The sequence below is a fragment of the Castor canadensis genome, chromosome 9 (genome assembly GCF_047511655.1).
Source record: "Castor canadensis chromosome 9, mCasCan1.hap1v2, whole genome shotgun sequence".
Classification (NCBI taxonomy): domain Eukaryota; kingdom Metazoa; phylum Chordata; class Mammalia; order Rodentia; family Castoridae; genus Castor; species Castor canadensis.
The window spans coordinates 19,840,011-19,865,440 of NC_133394.1; the positions used below are offsets into that span (position 1 = coordinate 19,840,011).

The 25,430-nt window shown below is 33.0% G+C and overlaps 1 protein-coding gene and 1 long non-coding RNA gene across 7 annotated transcripts in view; both read right to left on the minus strand.

The window, feature by feature from the left end:
* Window positions 1-25,430, minus strand: part of Fbxw7 (F-box and WD repeat domain containing 7) — a 181,854-nt gene that overhangs the window by 30,451 nt on the left and 125,973 nt on the right. For 3 of the 6 annotated variants that reach the window (XM_074041288.1, XM_074041287.1, XM_074041289.1), the window contains one exon: window positions 6,076-6,222. The exons of 2 other annotated variants lie outside the window; for them this stretch is intronic. In XM_074041288.1, coding sequence (XP_073897389.1) covers window positions 6,076-6,222 — 147 coding nt within the window. Of the gene's footprint in view, window positions 1-94; window positions 542-6,075; window positions 6,223-25,430 lie in introns of those variants that run through there. One more of the 6 variants, XM_020185823.2, reaches the window with a different exon arrangement.
* LOC141410837 (uncharacterized) lies at window positions 11,741-16,329 on the minus strand. The gene is made up of 2 exons (XR_012435610.1): window positions 13,446-16,329; window positions 11,741-12,087 (listed from the first exon to the last, which is right to left on the minus strand). It is a non-coding gene; the product is annotated as an uncharacterized lncRNA (long non-coding RNA).

Consider the following 25,430-nt stretch of genomic DNA (forward strand, 5'->3'; position numbering starts at 1 on the left):
GCCATCTCTGATGATACAGATTTTCCTTCCCAGGCAGGCACACGCGCACACACACACACAACCACACAGCACAGGAAGAAAACAGATTACTTACTTTGTAAAAAATCATTTTTAATGTGCCGTAGAAACCCATATTTTCTGTATTTTTCCCCTTCAGTGACTCTGTGCCCCCGTGTGTCCGGCTGCTTGGCAGTCTCTGACAATATAAACCTTTTTCAGGTAGGTATGTCACAGATTCTAATGTGGACATGCTCAGGCACGTCAGAAAAGGAAGATTAGGGAGCAGAACCGGCAACAAAACTCCACAGTAAAGGCAAATGCAGCTCAGTATCAAACCCGGTTGCTTCTCGGGACATACATACATACATGCAGCTTGACTGAGAACTCGAGGGAATAATGAGAGAGAACCAAGAAGATTATTGGAGGAGACTATGCCCTGTCAAAGCCTTGACTGAACAGATTCCTCCCTCAGCAGCAGAGGGATCAGATTACATCTTCCCTTGAACACAGAATGGTGCAGTCCAGGATTCAGCAATGCAGACTGCACATCAATTATATGGTGATCCGCTCCAGGGAACCCGTAAGCACACAACGCACTGAACAGAGGAAGGATGTGGGCAGCAGAGACCGCCCCCACCACAGCCCCTCTACCCTTTCAAACTTTCAGGAGATTATTTTCATATTTTGTGAAACCTACATTTTTGAAAAGTCTTAAATAGCTAGCAATATGCCCACAAATAAGTCCTTCCAGAAACATTTTGAAAATGAAATATATTTTTATACACACACCCCCTGCAGGCAGAGGCAAAGCAGGCTATTTTCATTAACCGTAGGATTATTTCATTAATTCTACTGTAGTCTTGGCATAGTTTGATCAGATTTTTCAAGTAGCTTGGATGGGGGGTAATCCCAAAGGGAGCAATTAAATACACTTTGGGGGAACTGAAAATAAAGTAAACCAGTTTGGAACATACAGAATTTGCAGAAATTATGTAATATATTTCAACTTGCATTTCTCTATATTAAGACTTCATGAAAATATTCCCTATGCTTTTCTACTTCATTCTTTTAAAATATAGTTTTCAAAAAAATTAGCACACACTTCATCAATTCTTAGTAATGAGAATTATCTTTTTAAGATAAACAAACTAGTTCTACCTATGTGGATTAAGTTAGTCTGAAAGGCTGTTTTCTCCAAAAGTAGCAAAAGCTGTGCTCAATGGAGGTCCTTAGCCTTATTTGTCAATCTTGAGGGAATAGGAGGCAATGGACTTAAACCCCAAAATTATTCTGACAGTGTGCATTGCTTATCATTAAAAAGGCATTTTGCGTGATAATAAAGGCACCAATTTTGCTTGAAGGCAACATTTCTCTTTCAATGACTGCTACACAAATCTAGATATTTCATCTTGTGACTTGCTACACAACTAGTTTCCAAGGCAATTATAAGATTCCTTGGACTAGAAAGACCCATTATTAAGGGACTAGTTAATTAATTCCTACCCTTCCCACTAACATTCTTTATTACAAGTAAACTAAGTGCCTATTAGGTTATTTAAAGGACTTAGAAAGTTTCCTCAGGAAAAAAAAATACTATTTAGACTCAATATATATTAATACCCTCTGCAGTAATGGTAAATAACTGTCTTCAGTAAAATGATTTCAAATACTACATAAAATAATACCAAGTTTTAAGACTAAGTATTTCCCACTATAAGATACTAAATGACTGTAGTGTGTTTTAATGTAAAATGCAAATGAAATAAGTTCATGGAAAATTCTGTGATGATATACATCTTAGATCCTCTGCTGGAAATTATATTCTACTATTATCTTTTAGAAAAAAAATCTTTCTGGTTTATAATTTTTTTTCCTCAGAGTTAATATGTACATATATACACAGCAAAAATTAGTTTTCAAAATAATCAATTAGCTCACTTCAAAGAGAATTTAAGTTGAATCTCTTAGCAAAAAATAAAACCCCAAAACAATCTAAGTGTTAGGAATAGACCCATAAACCAGTAATACTAAAGGTTTCAGAAAACTCATAATTTAGGAAAGAACAAAATAATTATTTTCCTCCCAGTTCTGGGCGATCTGAAGAAAACAACTGTGAAATGAATAGCTGAAACTTCCTGTGGAATTTGTCACTGGTTACTCAGAGGACACTGTCTCAAAACCTAGGATATTTAAAGAAGAAGATATCTTGATTTTGGATAATCAAAGGAAAGCTCTCATAGTTATATGGCTTCTACTAAGTGCTATAAAGTTATAGGAAAATGTGACTATAAAATAAAATATGATTATAATGACTATTTAGGAGGTATTTAAAAACTTCTAATACCTCTTTTATAATGCTAAATTTAACTATGAAGAATTTGCCAAGCAAAGCTAGTTAACCAAGTTCCTAACTGGATTTCAAAGTAATAGAGAAAAAAAGTTATTTTCAATATTCTCTTTAGTACTCATCAATGAAATTGTGAACTATTTTATTACTATCACCAGAATTTATTCATGAACAATACAAGTAAAATTCTCACATTTCTATTTCTGGCAGTCTTGCCTAAAATACAAATACATGAAACATTAATCACAGTTTTAAGTGATATATTAAAAAGGCCTGTGTATCTGTATCTTTATGGCTTACACCTGTAATAGACAAAAACATTCTATATCTTAGATCAGTCTATAATCTACGTTAATAAGCTTATTTTTTGAAAAAGTATTTATGCCTTATACTACAACTTTAAGTAGCAAGTTCACTGAAAAGATTAGCTAGTGAACTACTATATCCAAGTCATCCAAAATTTTAGAAAATCTCAATGTATTTTCATAATAATAATTTAATAATAAAAAATAATAAAATAATAAAAATAATAAAAAATTTAATAAAAATAATAATTTTCAAATAAATAATTTATTTATTAATGAAAATAAATATATTTTCATTATAATTAAAAAATTTTCTTGTAATGTTAGCCAGGTAATACTTTTTCCCATTCTGTAAAAAATTATTTCTTATATTGACGACAACCTAAAAGCATTACTGAAAATCCATTAGCAAAGGAAATGACCAATAATGAGGTTCTGGAATATAGTTCATTTGATAACTCAGACCCAGTGCTCATTTTACACAATTCCTTTGGGCCAGGTGTACAAAAATGGATGACAGCAGTACCTTGAGAAAAAATAGAACAAAGATACAATGATGTGCTGCCCCAGTGGATAAGCCTCTGGGGGTTAATGGAAGTATACTGATTAACCCATGAGCTGGTAAAGGGAAATGGCTCTTTGGGGCGAATGGTTGAAATCACAAAACTTGTCAGAAGAGCAAGTTGTGGTCACAGGCAGAAACAAAAAATTAAAATATAAATAGTGAGAAGAGTATAAAATCTTCAGTGAATCATGTAACTTCAGAAAAGTATTATAGATTGTATCAACATGAAGAAGTAATGGAGTCCTTTTACTTACCTTAACCCTCAAAGTTCATTATTTTCCATCTTACACATATATAGCTCTTATTGTTCTATTATTACTAGTTTTATTACTTATTCTATTATCATAGCTCACTGTCATTATTTTTGTACATCTTTCATGCCTACTGTCTATTCCTTACAGGTTCACATTTTACTCAACTTACTTTGTAGGGCTCATCCAGAAAAGTGGGACATAACAAATAATAGGCTTTAATAATTGGCCATACAAGCAAATACCAACAACCACAGCATTATTTGCTAGATACAATATATAATAATATATATATATTATTATAGAGTAGATTTATTTCTTAATATATTATACTTAGTACTTAAAAATTCATACTATAATTAGTTAAGGACACTATGAATACTATTTTTTCATTATCTTGCTAATAATAAAAAGTACATGTGCTTTGTATAATACCAAGAGAATGTGTTTTTATTTTTCTATGTCTGTGATTTTATTATTATCATGACAACACTCTAATCTGGAAAAGAACAGGAAGCCACCCACCATGGTTAACTATCTTGCCTTGAGCACAGAATTTAGAGACAGTTCAAAATTTCAGCCATCAAAGAAAGGAATGTCAAGCATGTTGAGGCTGAAACAACTTTTTGAAACTTCACTAACTCACTGTCATTAACTTTCTGGGATGTGAATGCTTACTAGAAAGCTCATAACCAAAATTAGCAAGTTAATGAACCTGTTCCATTACAGGTGTTATCAATTAAAATAGTATGCATGCCTACCATCAAGAAATAGGTGACTGCATTGATCAACAGATATTTCCTACATTCATTCATTTATTTATTAAGAATTTAGTTAGCTCCAACTTTGTGTTAGATATCGGGCAGTATATAATTTAAGACTGTTTTCTTCTACTAAATTTATAGTCAACTAAGACAGAATAAGGCATATATACTTCTGACTTAGAACCCACAATAAAAATTAGTCCTAAGAAGTAACTGAGAGGGCTGGTGGCTCAAGTGGTTGAGTACCTGCTTACCAAGCATAAGGCCCTGTGTTCAAACCCCAGTACTGCCAAAAAAAGGAAAGATTTGAGACTACAGAAAATAGAAGAAAATGAGCCAGATCTAGTTTGAAATTACTCTCAAGTAAACAAATATCATAATATTAATGTATCAGGAAAAATCTCTCAAACATTACATACAATATGTAATTTAACTTTGCTTAAAATAAACTTATGTAGAAGGATGCTGATAATAATATACAGAATCCTAATTCCAGAAAATCAAACTGCAAGTGAAAATACAGCTCAGACTTAAAAAAAAAACAAACAAACAAAAAAACAGTATTTTTCATTTTCTTCAAGTTTAAGCCATTTAAAACTCCCCTTACAAAGATGCAACCTCTGGTGATTTGACACAACTCAATTACAACATTAATTCAAAGATTAAAACATATGCATAAGCACATATATCTACAGATAGATAAAAATCAATATATCTAGAATTTACACACAATAATGAAAACTAACAATTCTATTTATCACAGCCAAAGAAAATGAGAATCAAAGCTTTGTTTATTTGCTCTTCTAAAATATGTATTTCTGTAGAGCTGTCAGAGACTTAATACTACATCAATATTCTTTACTGTTGATTCTTTACAGTCAACACCAGGACACTAACTTGACGAGTAAGCAAGTCACCCTGGAGTTTACCCTGATTTATCTAGAAAGCATTTCATTTAAACACCTCATACTTTAAATCCAAAATAAATTACCACTATGTATCTTGTACTCGTATCTAAATGTTTCCACAGAAAATTTTATTGTAAATATATTCTTACAGTAATACTTTCAGTAAAGTAAGGAAAAGATCATGGAAAATACAAAAACTAAAGTTGATTTAAAGAAAAATAAAACAGAAAATGTTACCCAACAAAGAATTTAACATGGAGGAAGAATGAAATCACTTTTCCTTCAATGTAAAGACCTAGAAACCTAATTCACTCCTCTATTTTCTTTGCCCGATTCCGCACTTACTGGAACTATTTGTGATGATCAAATACATTTACCTGAGTTGAGAAAAGTTTTTCATAGATGTAGCATACCAATATTATACATTCATTATAAGGACTGTTTAAAATTCTTGGGGGAAATGAACAGGATTGCAGTTTTATATATATATATATATATATATAAATATATACATCATATATTTCATAATAAAGCCCATATAAGTAAAAAAAACCTGAAATTAATTTCTTAAATTAGCTATTAGTTATGACAAAGTTTTGATGGAAAAATATTTAAAGGGTAAAAAGTAGAAGCAGTAGTTATCTACTAACCAACAAAACATTTGTACCATGAAGCCATGGTCCTAAGCCATCCATAAGCTACGGAGTGATTCTGGAAGTCTTTTCATCTAATTCTCCTTTGTGAGTGAGAGCAACGTGACCATCAGAACCAGAGATACCCTGGTTTAATACCAGCTTTGCATTATCAGAGTGTAACCTCAGTTACTTGAGTAACCTTTATGAGCTTCAGTTTTCTCTGATTGATAAACTGGTAGTAGTAATGCCACCAACCTTACCCACCTGCCCTACAAAGTCATTGCGAGATATAGTGAATACCTTATAAATGGTAGCTGTTAGGTGAGAAAGGAAAGGCAGGTGTTGCTCATGGTTAAACAGCCAGTTATATTTAGGACCTTGGTCTCCGGTCCTCAAGTTCAACAGTTCTTTCTGATTTCCATTAGATATGTGGTGGCTCAAGGTGAGCTAAAAAAAAATCAGACATTGCTAAAGAAAGGGAAAAGTGTTATGTTATGCAGATAATAATTATGCATGCAAACTACAGGGAAATCTTAATTATTCAGTTTATGGAATGATTACTTTGGTTTATATAACCATGCTTCTACTGTAGGTAGGAAATCTGAGGCAAATACTGATAAGGGAAAAAGTGACTGAAACAGAAAAATCAAAGGTTAAAAATCAATCAGTTCAGAAATAAACTCCTATATTCCAATGTCTACAAAATGCTTCTGAGAACAACAAAAACATTACAATAACATTCCTCCCCTAAGATACGTAAAATCTAGCTGGCAAGGCAGGAACCTAATAGAGAACTGGATCTGACTAAACGTGAATTGTCAAATTCAGCAAATGAAGAAACATGTTTAAATCGTCTGTGAAGATTTCATGAAAGACATTCTGAGTTTACAAGATCGAAGTTTGGCAGGTGTTGAGAAGGAAGAGTGAAATTCCCATCTGTGGACCTGGCATAAAGTGGAAATATTATCCTTATTAACTTGTAGGATTAATAACATCTGTAAGACTTCTGATATTCACTGGCCTTAAAAATTCATTAGGGATAACCCATGTGGTACTGTATCTCCTAATTCAAATACTTAATACAAGAGTTAAAATGTCCTTTAACTTATTAGTAAAGGTTTCTTCAAAAGGGCTTCTTGTCATGACTCATCTTTCCATTTGAGAGCTCTTGTGTCTTTCTGTATAAGAACTTTACTGTGTGGGTATGAAGACTGCTGACATTTTATTTTAGTTATAAACACTTGACTAGTAAGAGGTCTTTCTGTTTTAACAGGCATTCATACCAGTGAAAAGTATATCTCAGGGAAGTAGGTGGGGACACAAGTGGTTGATTCTTACCAGCATGTTGCCAAAAAGACCTCTGCTATTGAAAAATGTATACCTTACTTGCAACGTTTTTGTCTTGCTCCACAACCAGCCCTTTCCCCAATAGGTCTAACCTCAATTTCTAAGAAACAGACTCTACTACAGAGCATTTTGAACCTGTAGAAACTGCTCATCATTCACAGAACTAGTGAAACAGGTACTGTAAACTAAAAGATTCTTGCTTTAGAAAAATGCAATCATAGTGATCTTTAATCAAATTCTTCACTTCTTCTAGTGTAGATTACTTGCTCTTTTAAGTATTCAAAAGTTTGATGTACTGTCAAGCAAGAAAAGAACCCAGTAATCATGCCCCTACTATGTTTAAAGGAGAAGATTCTAAATATTCATTTCAGAAACATCAATTTACATTTTAAAGCAATTACTATATGTATAATATAACAAATTGCATTCTTTGCTATGAAAAAAAATCCAGAATAATATGACTAGCATTATGCTTACATGATCCCCCCTACCTTTTCAGGAGATTCCAAAGGTGCTAAAAATTCGGTAAACAGAATCTGAATACCAAGAGTTACTGCTGAAAATAGGTGGGCCATATGTAGAATTTGACATAATTTTGCTTGTGATGGAAATATTTTTAAAATAACTATTAATTTAAGCTGGGTATAGTGAGTCATACCTGTAATCCCAGCACTTGGGAGGTTTGTGCATTCTGGGCCAGCCTGGGATACACAGTGAGAGCTTGTCTCAAAAAACAAAACCAAACCAAACTATTAATTCGAAAATGTATAGTTAGGAGCACTTTGTTACAGTTTATAATAGAAATATTTTATTTACAAATTAATTTTATTATAAATTTAAAAAATTACCACAAATTGTAAAAATGTTTATTATTTATACTCAAGGCCCCAAATGTCTAAAAATGGGAAAGTTTTTCATACTTGATACATGGCTTTAAAAGGTTCTTTATGTGGGGCAATATGAGTTTTCCAGTGGTCAAGATGTCATTACATCACATGTAATGACAGAATGTTGGCTGCTGAACAAATGCACATCACAAACTAAGAGCTGCTCTGGGTTGAACAAGTGTATACAACTGTCTATTGAGAACTGGTGATTTGACAGCACTTTGATAAACTAAAACTCAATTTTTCTAAATTTAAGTTCATGAGTCAATGTATGTCCACAATTTGACATAAAAAAAATTCTGTAAGGCTAAAATCTACACTAGGATATAAATTCAAAATTACCATAAAGATGTAGAAAGTTAGTATAATCTTAAAAATCATGGTATTTTGTTAACTCTTAAGATTAAAGTATACATACACGTACAAATACTCCTTCACTTTAAGCTCTTCTTTTAAAATATTCTATCATGAGCCAAAATAGCATATTAAGAAAATACTTAGAATATTTTTCAGGAATCAAGGAAGATACATTGCTCACAACATGAAGACTGAATGGTATTTTCTAAGATATGTTTACCCATATGGCTTTTATTGAACAGTTCAAACAAACAGATTTTGCTACACTAAGATGTAATTTATCCCCACTAATCCATTTATTTCAGAGACTTTAGCTTTGTGAAATTCATTATATTTGTTTACATACAGGTAGCATAGGAAAAGGTAATTATGTGAGAATAATTTATAGTGAGCCTCTAACCCCACATTCCATTATAACATCAGTTTCATCCAAATGAACCCTTTGAGCCATATAATGATTCTCTATTTTCTAAACAATGCAAAAAAGGGAAAAATAAGCAGAGATTCAAACATTATTATTATTATTTTGGATCAAGATCCACCACATTTGAGAAGCATTTAGCCAAGGTTAGTGAAATCCAGGTACTAAGTAAAAAAAAAAAAGCAAAACTGAGCAAGATGTAGCAGTTTCTATCCTGGAAGGACTCTCAATTCAGAGAGGAAGGGTATAAAAGTCAAAAAATGACAAATAAATATAATTACTAAATGAATTAATCAATCCACATGACAATCAGTGCTATAAAGAAGAGATAAATATTTTTAGGAAACTCATATTGTAATATTTTAAACCAAAAGAATAAAAGGAAAATAAAAACTAAATTTTAAATTGACTTGAGTACTCCTTCATTGCCCACTATCAAAGATGCTGTAACTTTATTCAAGTTTGACTAAGCAACTCCTTTTTTTTTTTGTTCTAGGTTTTTCTTTTTTTTTTTTCTTTTTCTTTTATTATTCATATGTGCATACAAGGCTTGGTTCATTTCTCCCCCCTGCCCCCATCCCCTCCCTTACCACCCACTCCGCCCCCTCCCTCTCCCCCCCACCCCCTCAATACCCAGCAGAAACTATTTTGCCCTTATTTCTAATTTTGTTGTAGAGAGAGTATAAGCAATAACAGGAAGGAACAAGGGTTTTTGCTGGTTGAGATAAGGATAGCTATACAGGGCATTGACTCACATTGATTTCCTGTGCGTGGGTGTTACCTTCTAGGTTAATTCTTTTTGATCTAACCTTTTCTCTAGTACCTGTTCCCCTTTTCCTATTGGCCTCAGTTTAAGCAACTCCTTTTTAAAAAGATGTTCTCTTAGGAAAATGAAATGTACAGAGAAGAACACTTACCATAAGCCAGTCACTCTTTTAAGTGTTTTACTTAGACTAACTCACTGAAGCTGTTTAACAGCATTGTGAAGAAAGTACCATATCTCTACTTTTTTACATGAGAAGAGAGGCACAGAGTTTAAGTAATTTTCCCAAAGTCATACAACTGGTTAAAGTAAAATAGTGGATATAGGAGCATCTTGGAGTCTAGTTTATATAAAACGAAATATATACGAGACAAGAGAGATTGGTAGTTCAAAAATTCTAAGATGTTACTGATTTCAGGAAAAAAAAATTACAGGATGTTTTCTGGGCTGCATTGGTATGCAAAAATGTGTCCTGTATGGAAGAAATCTATACGAGGGCCACTGCAGATACCAAGACAGGGATAAATGAGGCACTGAATGTGCTTTAATTCTGGGAATTTACCAGAACCAACTAGACAAGAGTTGATACCCTATCACCAACGCTGCCTGGGTTAGGAACTGCTCCTAGTGCCCTTGACATTTCAAATATGCGTGCTAGGTAATCATCAGTAGGCACAGTGGGAAAGTGCCTGAAGATAGGTCCTCACAACACAGGGGTGTGCATCCTTTTCCAGGCTCCTCTAAGAACTTTCACTCCTGCCCTCATCCATCATGGTCCTATGCTTTATTTCCTTAAAACATAAAATAATGAAAGAAAGCTGAGATCAGAATATACCAATGGACCTCAAGTGAAATGTCTTTTCAAAGAAGCTATGAAGTTTTTCATTTCCACCAAAATGATCTGAACCCTACAGAAAACTGACCAAGTCACTTGGCTGAGAAACTGCTTTAAATGCTTTGTTGACTATACCAACCCAAATACCCTTAAAGGGGACAATATCTTCCACTTGATTTTGAGTATTTTTGGTTTCATACACAGCCTAAAAATACTTGATTAACTAAGTAGCACAAACATATTGTTCACAGAATTTTTCATATGGACACATATATAACATTTATGTACATACAGAGTATAAATGTGGTTATCATTTTGCTTTTTGTTTTTGTTTTTTTGAGAAAGGGTCTCACTACGGCAGGAAGTTCCAATCCTCCTGCCTTAGTCACCTCAGTGCTGGCTGGTATAGGCATGGACCACCATCCCCTAACTTTGCCTCTGTTTTTCTTTCTTTTTCCCTTTCCTTATCTTCCCTTCCCCCTACCTCTCCATTCCTTCCTTCTTTCTTTTTTTGTTTTGAGGCAGGTCTTTCTACATAGTACAGGCTGGCCTCAAACTCACAATCCTCCTATCTCAACTTCATGAGCAATGGGGATTACAAGCATGCACTATCGCACCTGGCTTTGACCCTATTTTTTTATTTTATCACATAAAACCTTTTTCTAAGAACCAGTCCATCTTTAATAAATGCCAATTTGACCTATGTGTGGTTATTACTGCCTCACGGTAAATATCAATGTTAATACATGCATATGTCTCTGTAATTCTGTCCTGTACTTTGTTGTCCTATCTATACCTTTATTCTAAAGCAAAACTTCAACTGTGGTAAATGCTACAGAATGTTAGAATGGTGTCTTGTTATTTTTTATCTAGCCATTGGATTCGGAGAAGCCTTTTTCTCTTTGAACAGAAACCAACCTGGATGGGTGCAAAATGAGGACACAGAAGTGTATGCAAGGACTAGATTCTGCAAGATCTCCTAAAGGATTTTGATCTTTACTTAAGAGCAATGAAAAGCTAATGGAGGATGTCAATAAAAAAAAAAAATCAGATATTATCTCCTGAAAAATCATTCTGAATCATTCAGAATGTAAGTAAATGAAAATGATTATGGAGAGGCCATGTGAGAGCAAGTTATTTCACTAGACCAGGGAAGAAATAATGGCAGCTTGGAATAACTGGGTAGCAACAGAGATGCACAGGAGTTAATAGTTAAGAGACATACAGGGCATAAAACTGACAGGACATATTGGTGACAGATTGGTCATGGGAAGTAAGAGAGGAAGTACCCAAAGATGAATCAGATTTCTTATTTGTGTAACTGGATAGAAGGTAACTAATGTCACGCATAAGGGTTGGTTTTTCATTTATTTATTCTTGTCTTCTAGGATACAGGGGTGAGGAGGGTCTTGAGGTATCTTTGAGACATCCAGATGAGGATACCACGATCCAACTGGCTCTGAAGCTCAAAAGGAAGGTCTGGGTTGGAGGTGAAAATATGTGAAACATTTGTACGTGGGCCTTCTCCAATTTCCTTTTACTCCTATCCATTCTAAAGATGTCAATCACAGTGAAGTCAAAGCTCACCATAGTCCGAGAGCAACAATTATTTGTCTGCTTTCCCCATTAGGTTGTCAGTTCCATGAGACCAGGGACCATTTCAACTTTGATTCTTGTTGTATCTCAGCTCCTCACATGCTTACTATACATGGTAGGATATCAACAAATAATATTTAGAGATTATTAGCAATGTAAGACATACTTTACCAAACAATGACAGAACTACAGAAATTATTTTAAAATGTTAATTTTCAACAAAATTTGAAAAACTCAAAATAGAGTAAGAAGAGATAATATGGGTGAATAATACATTCTATGTATCTATTATTTTGTTATTACATTATGTTATTTGTAATTTTACACATCTATATATTTCCCCTCAGGAAAAAGCAATAAAATATCTAGGTGTTTATCCAATTTAATAAATTAAACTGGAAGGAAATACAGTTTGACATGTAATGAAAGTGAAACAGCGCAATTTGGGACTTTCTGTACCTTTAAAAATGCCCAACAGAATATAAGCTTTCACTATCAAAAGGAATATAGATTTTAACAATGCTTATTAATCCCACAGATCTCATTTAAATTATTTTATTTACTCACAGGTATTCATTTGACAGACAGCATTTTTTAACTTTACCTCACTAATAAGAATCTGAAGCATGAAAGTTTCTGGGTTACCAAGCGTTATAAGCTCAAAAAACAACAACAAAAAACCCCTAGCTATCTGTATTTATTACATATAATGTACATCCATGTATCTTAATCTCTATGAACAGAACAGGAGTTCTACTTGCATTAAAATTAAATACTGCATATTTTACATATAATTGCCCTGCTTTATTTTAGTTAGTTGCTTTTTACCACCTTCTCCCATTGAGACAGAATGACAGAATGTATAAAGAAACACTACAGTTATTAAAAGGGACAAAAGGACTACAATCCCACTGAAATACTTTTTTTTAAAAAAGTATTAACAGTTATTGCAACTATATCTCATTCACTTTGGCTTTGTGGGTATGCAAAATAAGCAAGGAATAATTTTAAGAAAAGATACATTCCTGGACATACCATTCACTTCTAACTTTGGGCACAAATGCTATATACCTCACTTAATCTTCAATGTAGTCAACACTATATATACAGATTCCCAAATCTTCTTTGGTTTTTCTCTTTTAGTAAGTATTTTAATATTATATATTGAAGCTGCATAAAGTTCTTGTATTTTTTCAAAGCATATATACTTTTATATATAAATACATTCTTGGAATTTTAAGTGCATACGTTTAGGACTATGACAGCACAAATTGACAACCCTAACTACATTAGCATTTTTAAAATAACATTAAAGTAAAACAGAATATACTTTTAAAAAGACTCATCCAATGTTTTTAGAGGATGTTGCGGTTTCTATGTATAACTTTTTTCTATTAATTAATATTCTAAAAAGGTCTACATAAAGCTGACCAACCTCTCAAATTCTGAATTCATGACACTGACCTTAGACTTTCTCAGAACGACTTTTAATGCATTTTGTTATTAGTACAACCTGTTTAAACACATGCCCCATCTGCCAGCACCCCATCTGCAAAAAGAGCTCCTTATTCTTGTATCCAGTGCAACTTCTGCCTGCTTCCTTCTCTTCTCTACATACCAGCTGTATGGTAATGAGTATGAGCAGCTGAAATATACTGCATGGTAACAAAGCTAATATGGAAATGGCAGAATAACACTTCCCCTCGAGGAAGCAGTTGCAGCATGAACATAGCTGATAAGCTATTAAACAGGGGTGGGGATTAGAATTTTATTTGTGAGTATCTGTGTGGACCATCTGTGTGTGGGGGGGGTTGCCTATACATATAAATATGTTAAGTATAGGGTTTCCACATGATTGAAAATAAAAAGAACCGAGAGAACACAGGGAACCAGAGAAAGGTCTAAATTTCTAAATACTTTTGTCAAAATCTGAGTCAATTCCTTAAATGTTTAAAGTCTTTGCTCTTCTATAATAATGAGTCCAATTTTGATAATTTTCACAGATACCAACAAGTATGTTCCATTTCTTTATTATCAAATTTGGAGGGACTGTAGGGAAAGAAAAAATGTCAGAACTTGAATCATAATGGAAACTATTTACTAGACATTTTAGCAGCTAACATAATACACAAATACATAACTATTTTAATTCTAGCACTTTTAAAAATTCTAGTTTAATGGCATTTGAGGCTAACACATTTATTCTGAACATCTGAGACTGTCCAAACAAAATACCTATGTGTCATATGTAATTTTTCTTCATTGGCACAGACATAATGGGGTTAATTTTTATGTTTGGCAGTTACACTGAATGAATCTACATAAAAGGAGTAGAACTAAATCACATTAACTTTTCATGTACAGTATCTTTCTGTTTAGGGAAAATTAACTGTCACAACAGAAACTGTTTAAAAAATTGACTATTCAAAATTGGTGCTATCCTTTTTCTTTCACAATTTGAAAAAAATAAAAGTGAAAAAAAATCAAAACACTAACTCTAGGTAAAAGTAAGAAATACTATCATATCGGAAACATTAATAATTTTTACCCATTCAACTAAAATGTCTTATGTGCGCTTCTTGATAGTGAGTTCCTATTACATAGGCCTACTGCACTTCTTGATAGTGAGTTCCTATTACATAGGCCTACTTCCTACAGGTCATTACATTTTGCCTTTTAATAATCCTATGAGGTAGGTATTACTAATACTGTCATTTTTTACAGATGATGCTTAGTAAGTGGCAGAACTGAGAACTTATACCAGGTCTACCTGGCTCCATTATCCATGCTCTTTAACACTCTGTTATTCTGATATGAACTCTACGAAGGTGAGGATTTATGTCTGCTTTGCTCAGTGTTGTACTTCACATGCTTACAGCAGGCCTTGGATCTTAGGAGGTATTGAACACAACAAATAAATATATGAAGAAATAACTGCTCAGTTGTACTAAGTGTAAGATAAAAGCTACTAAACTTTGTAATAAACTTTGCAGTAACCTTGTTTTGATACTGAAAAATAGTATTTACCAACTAAAATAAGACTGTTTAGTAACTAAATTTTGTTTGCTTGTCAAGTTGAAAAAAATCCCATTCATTTAGAATTTATTTAGTACAGAATAAGCCAGAGCAAAATTGCACTGATCTTAGTACTTTTCATATCTTCACAAATTTTATTTTCATTTTTATTTTCTAACTACAAAACACAGTTTTTCTTTTAACTAACTTAATATGTTCCTCAAGTTGAAATATGAACCAAGGCCATAAGCTCTTGTAATGTAAGAGCTTTTTCTTATAATACACCTAAGAACTTGAATCAAACTGAATGAAGCAGCATTAACTATTCTTTAAAAAGTAAGATACACAATTGTATTTTCCCAAAGAGCAAACTTTTAACAGTAACATTAGGAGTTAAAAACCCACAAATTGAAACAAGATTTGCAAAAACAGTACTATACTGCCCCTGCATGTTCATAATAGTAGTAACAATGACATTCTAAAATCTAAAGTGATAATGCAGAGCCTTCAGTGGATTACTGAAAAGCTACTCAAGCTTAAATTGTTCCCAAGTAACCATTCTGAATCACCCACACATAAAAATGCAATTAGACACAGGAATAACTAATACATTTCAACTTTCACATTCAAGATTATTAAAGGAAAAGAAATTTAAGATAACAGAATTTTAGTCAACATTACCATATTATTTTTTCCTCTCAAAACAGATCTCTCTACCACCATATGAGATAAACAAAAACAAACAGCTAACTAGCCACATGCTTTTGGAATCAATATTTAACCTTTTCTGTCTTGGTTTTTTCATTTCTGTATTTCAGGAAGAAGGTTCAACTTAAAAATCTTGGTTGAGTTTTAAGTAAATTCCAAAGAACACATACATGGAATTCCACCATAAAATTATGTTTCAAGTTAACTATTTACATCAGTATCTGACAGATACAGTGGATCAATGTGATGCTGTTAGCCACAACCTACACTTAAGAATTTCTATGACCAGGACTAGCAGAGGGCTCAAGTGGGAGAGTGCCTGCCTAGCAAGTGTGAGGCCCTGAGAACAAACCCCAGTGCCGCCACCCTAAATAAATAAATAAATAAGTAAATATTCCTGCCACCAAATGGCTATAAATATTCTATCTCTCAAAGAAAAACAAATGTATAAGTAATGCTAATATAATAGGTAGTATGTGCTTGAGAAATGGCTGCTCTCCTGATGAGAAGTCTGCTATTTGTAGTTCAATAGCACTGAAAATGTTCAGTGTAGGAAAAGGGAATTATAAAAATTGTATTAATGTTTGAGAAATACTGTTGACTAAGGATTTTTTTCTCTATACCCAAATAAATTTTAATACATATATATATATATATATATATATATATATATATATATATATATATATATACATATGTGCTTACATATACACACATTATTACCAAAGTCTCAAAAGCCAACTTTATTTTACTTTTTTGTACAGGCCTAGGGACTAAATCCAGGGTATCATGCATGCACTCTGTCACTGAGCTACATTCCTAGCCCAGGAACACTTTATTAATTTTAAAAAAAACTTGTTTTGAAGACTTTTCCTTTCACATCCTAGAAATAAAACACAGTATATATACAAATAAAGAGATATGTTGCACCAATATGTACCTGTGAAATAAATAACTGAATTATAACTACTAACATGTAGAATACCCATTGGCCTACCTAAAAATGGCGGTCTTTTCTATTACCTCAGTAATAAAATTTAAATCACATTTAAAAGAAATCTTAGATTGCATCTACTACTATTTAACAGGTTTATATGTGAGACACAACTTATGCAACTTTTCACAGCAAGACAAGGGCAGAGCCACTAACTCCACTTCTGACCAAGAACAAATCACTGGATTGTCCTAATATTAAAGACTCTAAGAACCAAAAAACGAAAAACAGAGTAAGATGGGATTGTGTATAATCTTTAAGCATTAGCTAGCATTATTTGAAAAAGATTATACATTTCAAAAAGTTCATCAAGATAATATCAAATCAAGCAGTGTGCATCTATGTACATGAACAGACATGCACAGTTATTTTGTAAAATACTATCACTAACTGATTTAGAAATAAAAGTGCATAACTTAATAAAGGAGTCTAATGACACATCATATATTGGCATAAACTGAACTCCCTACATCAGGCCTAAGCAGAATTCTCAGGGTTACTAAAACGTTAACACAAAAGTTAAGGTTTGTTTTGTAAATTAAGGCATCCTAAGTGCCTATAACTATGCCTAGCTTATTTAATGTTATTTATTGAATGAATGAACCAATGTTCCTGTTTGTTGTTGCTGTTTTTTGGTGGTACTGGGGTTTGAACTCCAGCTCTCTTTGCTTTAGTTATTTTACAGGCAGGGTCTCACATTTTTTTACCAGAGCTGACCTGGACAATGCTTCTCCTATTTACACCTTCCATGTAGCTGGGATGACAGGCACACACTATCATATCCAGCTTTCTTGCTAAGATGGGGTCTCCCTAATTTGTGGCCAAGACTGGCCTCAAACTGCAATACTCACGATCTCTGCCTCCCAAGTAGCTGGGATTATTAGGAGTGAGCCACTGTGTCCAGTGATTTTTTTTTTTTTTGAAACAGGGTATTAGTAAACAGCTCAGGCTGGTCTGGAACTCAAGATCCTCATGCCTCAGTCTCCCAAGCTGGGATTACAGACATGTACCATCGTGCAATGAGGACAATGAGATGCATCTCTCAGAGACAGAAAGGCAACTGTGGTCTCCTTAAGAAAAGGTACTCTACCTTATTTATCTTTGTAATATCATCAACACACACACAGGGAAAATGCATAATCTATATTAGCAAATAAAAATTAATTTAGCAATACTCATGTGTAATGGGAATTTAAAACTGTTTCTCTTCCCTATTTGAAGTATAAATCTGCTGCATCTTAATCATTGAAGGAAAATATATGAGCTCCAAACAATCATCATGTTATATGGAGTTGACTGCAAATAGGTTAATAAAATTTAGGCACTCAACTATGTAATGTATGCTTTAAGGCATTTAAATATGTATATACACAGAGACTTAAGGTAAAGTTACACTACTCTGACATTTCCAAGTGTATTCCTTTTTTTTTTTTTTATTTGTCAGTGACAGTTGTAAAGTTCAAAGGTCTGGAGAATTAGTGCCATAATTTTGGAGACAGCTGTGTTCCTAAATTCAGAATTGTTTGGATTTTAGAAAGGTAATATGGTACATGTACTGTGTACCAAAAAACACTTTCGGTATACTACACAGTAATATTTCTACAGCAAAATATGTGAATATTCAGGTAAATAATAAAGGTGGCCATCTTGTAGTCTCATTAAGCTAGTTTTATTTAAAACTTTTAGTTTCAGACATATTAGATTTTGGTCTACAGCAAAGATTGAGGATTTATTTCATGCTATTTACCTTGCCAGGAACTTATTTCCAAGTTTATTTTTAGCATATTTTTCATCTGATTTCCATACTACAAGCTTTAATAGTCAGTTTGTTTCTGTAAACATAAGCTAAAAATTTAAATAGCTCTGGTCTTTGTTGTTAAAATTATTAAACCATTCATACACATTGTTACCGATTAACAAAAAGGATAATGTAAAAGTTGTACAAATGATGTAGTTGTAGATTTACAAATCATGTGCTAATTTGCTTTTGTACATATTTGACAACTGAGGCACAACCCAATACTAAATCACTTGATGGCAGAAACATGTAGAAAGCAATGTAATCTGTAATCAGATATTGAGATCATCATAAACTGTGTGAAGGTGAGAATTGTATTTAGAATTCCAGGATTATATGGAAAAGTTAACCACTAAAAACATTTTGAAGCCAACAAACAGCATGTTTACTCAGTAAGCCTTTATTCCATATCAGTTACAGCAGTGATTTTAACTCTGGAACCCAAGTAAGAATCCAGGCCACATGACTTACTAGTTCTGGGGTGCAAACTATGAAACCTTTGTATGCCTCAGACTCCTCACCTATAAAACAGGAATGACTCAACCCCCTTCGTGGGAGTATTTTAAGTATTTTAAGTATTTTATGGGTTTTCATATGGAACTACTTAGAGATGTGCCTCCCCTGCATACCTAATAGACTCTTCTATTAACCTGTTTTATTTTCATCAAAACATTAAATATTTGTTTTCTGTATTTCAAACTAGAATTTATGGTACATGAGAACATGGCTTTTGTCTCTCTAATTCTATTATATTCGTGGTTCTACAAAAGTTCCCAACTCCATTCTAGGAGCTCAATATTATTTTTAATGACATTAATGTTAAAAAATTGATGGCAAGATACAAATGGGAAATTTGCAGCAGTATAATTAATGTGAAACAATGTGCTCAAGCAATGACACAAGTTCCCTATGTATAAATCCTCTAATCATCTGCTTAGCAAACACCATGCTAAACTCCAAGTTACTATGCAGCTTTCCTTAACCATTTACAATGAAACCTTGATGCCCCTGTCCTTCCGTAATACTTTATGCATAGGTCCATTTAAGCAATTATCTTTTTGTATTATAATGGTTTGTGGTTTTACCATTGAAGGATTGTTGTTTTCATTCTTGCACAGCCATGCACACTGGTGATCAGCTTTTTATTTATAGCCAGTGCCTTGCACATTACAGACAGTATGCTCTTAAGAAAACATGTGATTTATATTGTTTACTCATGTTTATGTATGATGCATACAATATCCCGAGGAAGAAAAAGACTGACAGAATGGTCTGATTGTGGTAACTGACAATAATTAATTCCTTTACTGATAAAGGCAACTGGTGATCATAGGGACATCAAAGGATCTGAAAATGTCAACATTCTCCAAGCTCCAATGGAACATATGTGTGCAAAGAGAAGCTAAGGAAGAAATGTCTTCATTTCTTCACTTAAGAATTAGGTACCCTATCAAAACCCCTCTCTAGATTTGCTCATACCACTATGCTATTATTCCTTCTCTCCAAAAAATATAATGTTTTCTTTATTTCAGTATTTTCTGACATTTTCCAAGCCCTTGTACCTCCCAAATGACTCTCAAAAGTACCTCCTAAACGACAATACTATATATTTATTTCTCCTTCATTTTAAAAACTGGTAAGTAGTAGTTACTTTTAAAACTAAGTGTCAAACTGTATCTGAGTTTAGTTAAATTTAGAAAATGAAATATTCAAAATCACAGCTGCACAATCATTTAAAAGCATTTAGTAAACAAAACATGCCATATTCGAACACTACAAAAACTCCTTAAAGAATTTTCTAGGTTTAACAGACACCTCAGCAAATCAGCCATACAAAATGCATACTATCTTTCTCCTGCATTTTGCATAGATTATGAAGATATTAAAAACAAGTGAATTCTATGAGTTTATAATCTAAGTGAGGAGACAAAATATCTATACAAAGTTGTCACATAACACTACTGAACAGTCTGAATATGCCTAAGGCCCAAGGGTAATGCAAAGATATACAGTTAAATTTCACTACCATGGATGAGGGCAACATTAAATGAAAGCAGTGCCTGGAGGAGGGTTTCACCAGAGGGAAAAGGTGGACCATGAGGCTGTGGAAAGGATCTGGAACAACTGATGGATGCCAAATAGACTAATATGGGAGGTGAGTATGATGCTACCTTTCAACAAACTTTATATTTCTACATGTTGAGGTGATATCCATGTATTTCTTTCTACTCAGCTCAGAGTTCCTTGAAACAGATGTTGAATTTCATGCAATCCCTTTTGGGCATCAAGACATTTTAGAAGAACAGACTTGCTACAATTACTTTAAATGAGAATTAATCATGGCTAAGCTAGAATTTTAAAAAAGAAAGAGGTTTGAGGGGGTGGGGGGAGAGGGAGGGGGCAGAGTGGGTAGTAAGGGAGGGGGTGGGGGCAGGGGGGAGAAATGACCCAAGCCTTGTATGCACATATGAATAATAAAACAATAAATAAATAAATAAGAAAGAAAGAAAGAGGTAAATTAGATTGGGGCTGATTGGCAAAAGTATGACAGAAATGTTAGACTAAGTAATAGTGCTACAAGAAATAGGCAAGTATTTCTGGCAGCTGCTCCTGCTAGCATGAGAAGTACTCTCATAGTAGAGATTATTAATAGCAATACACTTTGGAAGAGGCTGTCATTTATACTGTAAAAATATCTCACTAAAATTCAGAAATGTTAAAGTATAATGTGGCAAATAAAAATTTAGACAGCCATAAGACTAGCAGTTTAAAATAATGTTGAATTAACAATTTTTTTGAAAAAAAATTCACACATCTGGGTTATCTGTTTAGATAAAAACATAGAGCACAGTTTCAAACTAGGAGAGGAGAAGAAAATTACAGTTGGAAATAATACAGATGACAAATCTATTGCAAATATTGTCTGCAAGAAGAAAAAATAAGATAACCATGAAAAAATAACTTTTTGATCTATTTATGCTTTTACCTAATGAAGTCTTACGTATAAGCATTTATTGCTTTTTGTTCAAAATGAAAAGAAACTCATTTGATAGAAAAGCTAGAATAAACGTGTAAGTACAATGATACAATGACGTCCATAAACTTTACCATGGTTGGAACAAATTTGCTTTAAAATAATTTCTTTGTTGTTTAACATTAGAAGCTCCTCATACTGTTTTTTAACTGGTACATTTTTTCTAGAAAATAATTTAGAAATATGTACTAAGAACCTAGTGACATTCATACTTCTCAACCTAACAATCTTCCTTGTAGAAATGTGTGCATAATGATGTGGTTAAAGATTTAGGTATGAAAATGTTCAAAGAAGGTCACTATGCAAATCAACAACTCTAGAAAAATTATGGTACATTCATGTGGGAGATTACAAACTTTTGAATTCTTGTAGCCATGGAGAAACACTAGTAGTGCATTAAAATTTTAAGTACCAATTTTGTTTAACAATAATTCAGTATTTTAAACTATTATTATGATTATTTCCAAGCAGTGGAATTAGTAACAGTTTATGAAATTGTGAAGAAAAAAATGTATGTATGTTTTATAAAATGAGCATGTCCTATTCTTACGTAGATGTAAAATGTTAAAATTAGTCATTCAACTTAGAGAGTTTGGGGAGTATTAAAGTACTAAACTCAGGAGGGTAATAACTCCTAAATTTGCTTTGCCAACTAAGTTTAATATGGTCTGAATTTGGAGTACATACAAAGTCTCCAAACAAGTGAAAATTTTATTGTAGAAGAAATAGTTGAAGATGTTGCTTTCTAAAAAAAAAAATAATACAACTGTTTAGTAATTCTGGAAGACCTCTGCTGAAAAGTTTTAACATGTCAAAAGTCCACTAATGGGGCATGATGGATTAAAATTATACACAGCCTGAGCTAACTGAAGATCTCACACACACACACACACACAAACCCCAACAAACTAAGCTATGTCTGAATAAGCAGATTAAAATTTTGAATAGAGGTTTGTCTGTAATGATCAATAACTTAATAATGAAGGAAAAGTCTGAACCCAACATAATATTGTGAAGAAAGCTGCCATATTGCTTTTTGTCATCATTGTCAAAAGTACCAACTGAACAAGTAGGTGCACTATGGATACTCCTCTCAGTCACAAAAAAAACCCCTGAGATGTGACCCCTTAGCTTACAGAAAGATGAAGAACAAACAAGGAGCAAGTGCCAGTGACTCACACCTGTAATCCCAGCTACTTGGGAGGCTGAGATCAGGAGGATTGAGGTTCAAGGCTAGCCCGGGCAAATAGTTTGCCAGACCCCATCTCCAAAATGGAATGGAGACTTGGCTCAAGTGGTAGAGTGCCTGCTTTACAAGCGTGAAATCCTGAGTTCAAACAAACAAACAAACAAAAAAACCAAGGAAATAGTCTGAATATTTTAAATTTTTATGAATAAAATTGTTATATAATCTGTATAGCAACTTTCAAGTAAAATATCTTAAAAGAGATTACCCAGGAAATTCTAAGTTCATAAATAAAATTATGCTACAAAAACTTGTAAGTAGGTCAATTTTTTGAAACTCTGACTATATTTCTTCAGAAAAAGAAATGTTGACAGTAATATTTCCCAGACTTACCCTCCAGAAAATGAATATACTAGCAGTAGAAAAATGTTAAGTTCATAAGAAAAAAGTTTATACAGGCAACAAAAGATAGTACAAAGAATAGCTACTATGAGCAAGATTAGAAAGCCCACAGATTAAATGCCAGCTTTACCATATTCACCAAGAAAATTAGAAGAATTAACTTATTAGACAGTTTCAGTTTTCTCATCTATTGAATGGAGATATTACTTGACTTACAGTACTAAGTGAATATTTTTGTCATTTAAGGATGAGTTAAAAAGAAAAAAAGTCAGAACAGTGCATAGAATAAATAGGTTCATTAAAATGATAGCAATCTTAATAGATTATACTAGTATTATTTAAAAGAAAAAATAAAAAGCAATTATGTTAAGATTTCAATGATTAGACACACAAAGATAAAATTCTTCATATAACTACAAAAGAATTTGAGGCAAATGATAATTTTAATAGAGTAAGTGGCTTAAAAGCTCCAGCAATTTTGTTCTAAAAGTTTACATAAGCTAAAATGTATATATTAGCAATCAGCTATATGCACAATGTTTACTGTGGTACTGTTGTAATAGTAAAAACCTAGATTCACTATTCTTTTTAAATTAGATTTTATTGAAATACAGTCATAAACTGGAATGTGGTACATGCCTGTAATCTCAGCTACTAGGAGGTAAGGACCAAGAGTTGTCTACTCCAGACAAAGTTAGTGAGACCCTATCTCAAAAAGCAAAATGTGAGTAAAAGGGCTGGAGATGTGGCTCAGGTGATAGAGGGCTTTGTCTAGTATGAACCAGGCCCTGATGAACTCCCAGTACCACAAAACACAGACATACACATATGTGCATGCATGCACACACACAGAGTCATGCCAATTCATTCATTCAAGTCATGACTGTTTTCATAATACAGAGCTCAGTAGCTGCAGCAGAGCCTACATGGTCCACAAAGCCAAAAATCTTACTGGCCTTTTGCAAAAAAAAAAAAAAAAAAAAAGCCACAGACCTCTGATATAAGCCATCCGCCAATGATGACAATACAAAGGAATGATACTAACATTTTCTAAAGTGTCACATAAATACTCTAATTTTATTTAATTTTAAAAAGAACAATAATTTTAACTATGGCACTTAGGATAGAATTCTACATGGAAAATACTCACTACAAAACTATCTTCAGAAATCCCAATTACATCTTTTACACTGCCTGAGTTTCTGGGCTTCAGACACACAATTCCTTATCCTTCCCACCAAATCTCTACACCACAATCTTAGTCTCCATGTTGCTGATTTATGTTGACATAAATCCAAGGACATATGAGTCACTCTAAAAAGAATATTGTCTGTAAACTAGCAAAGTCAACTAAATGTTTTTTAAAAGTCCTACAGACACCGACAACTGCAGACAGGAGTTGTAGTGAACATCTGTAATCTCAGCACATGGGAGGAAGAGGCAGAAAGAGGATTGTGAGTTCCAGACCAGCTTGGCTACATAGCAAGACTCTCAAAGTAACAACAAAACCAACATCTGCTTGTCATTTGGAAGTTTCTGCCAAAATAGTATCATTGAAGAGAATATCCTAAGTGCTTAAAAGTATTCCAAACTAAAACAAAATAAATGAAGAAATTAGATTTATGCATTGAGAATAATTTTCTTTCAACATACTATTATTATATGCAAGATGTGCCATCATTTCTCATTTTAAAAAGGAAAATGTTGCACTTATTTTAGATAAGTTTAAATTGTGGGAAAACAGTGCAACTTAGGATTTAAGAAATAAATATTACCATAATTAAAGGCCTTCCATTTTCAAAGGTAAAGTAAAATAATTTCTGGAAAATCTTGCTTCTCTTAAAAGACAATCAGGGTTTTCTGAATTACAAGTTATACTCCCACATTTCCCTAATACTACCTTAAGAACTTAATTTTAACAAGTACTCCAACTGGTACTGATGATCAGGAAAGTCTGAGCAAATATAAATAAATTATGAGGTCCTCAACATTAAAAATATTTTCATGTAAAAGTAACTGATTAGGGGTGGGGGCAGGGGGGAGAAATGAACCAAGCCTTGTATGCACATATGAATAATAAAAGAAAAATGAAAAAAAAAGTAACTGATTAATAGTTTATTATTTATTTACAATTATAGTATGTCCAATGTGCATATATTTCAGACAAGAGCCTAGAAGAACTTGTATAATAAACTAGAATATTAGTATTAATATTTTACTTAATAGTAAAGGTAAACAAGTTTCCTGAAAAATTTGGAGATGTAACTTAAGTTATATTTATGGCTATGATTTCAAATGATTTTTCACAATTT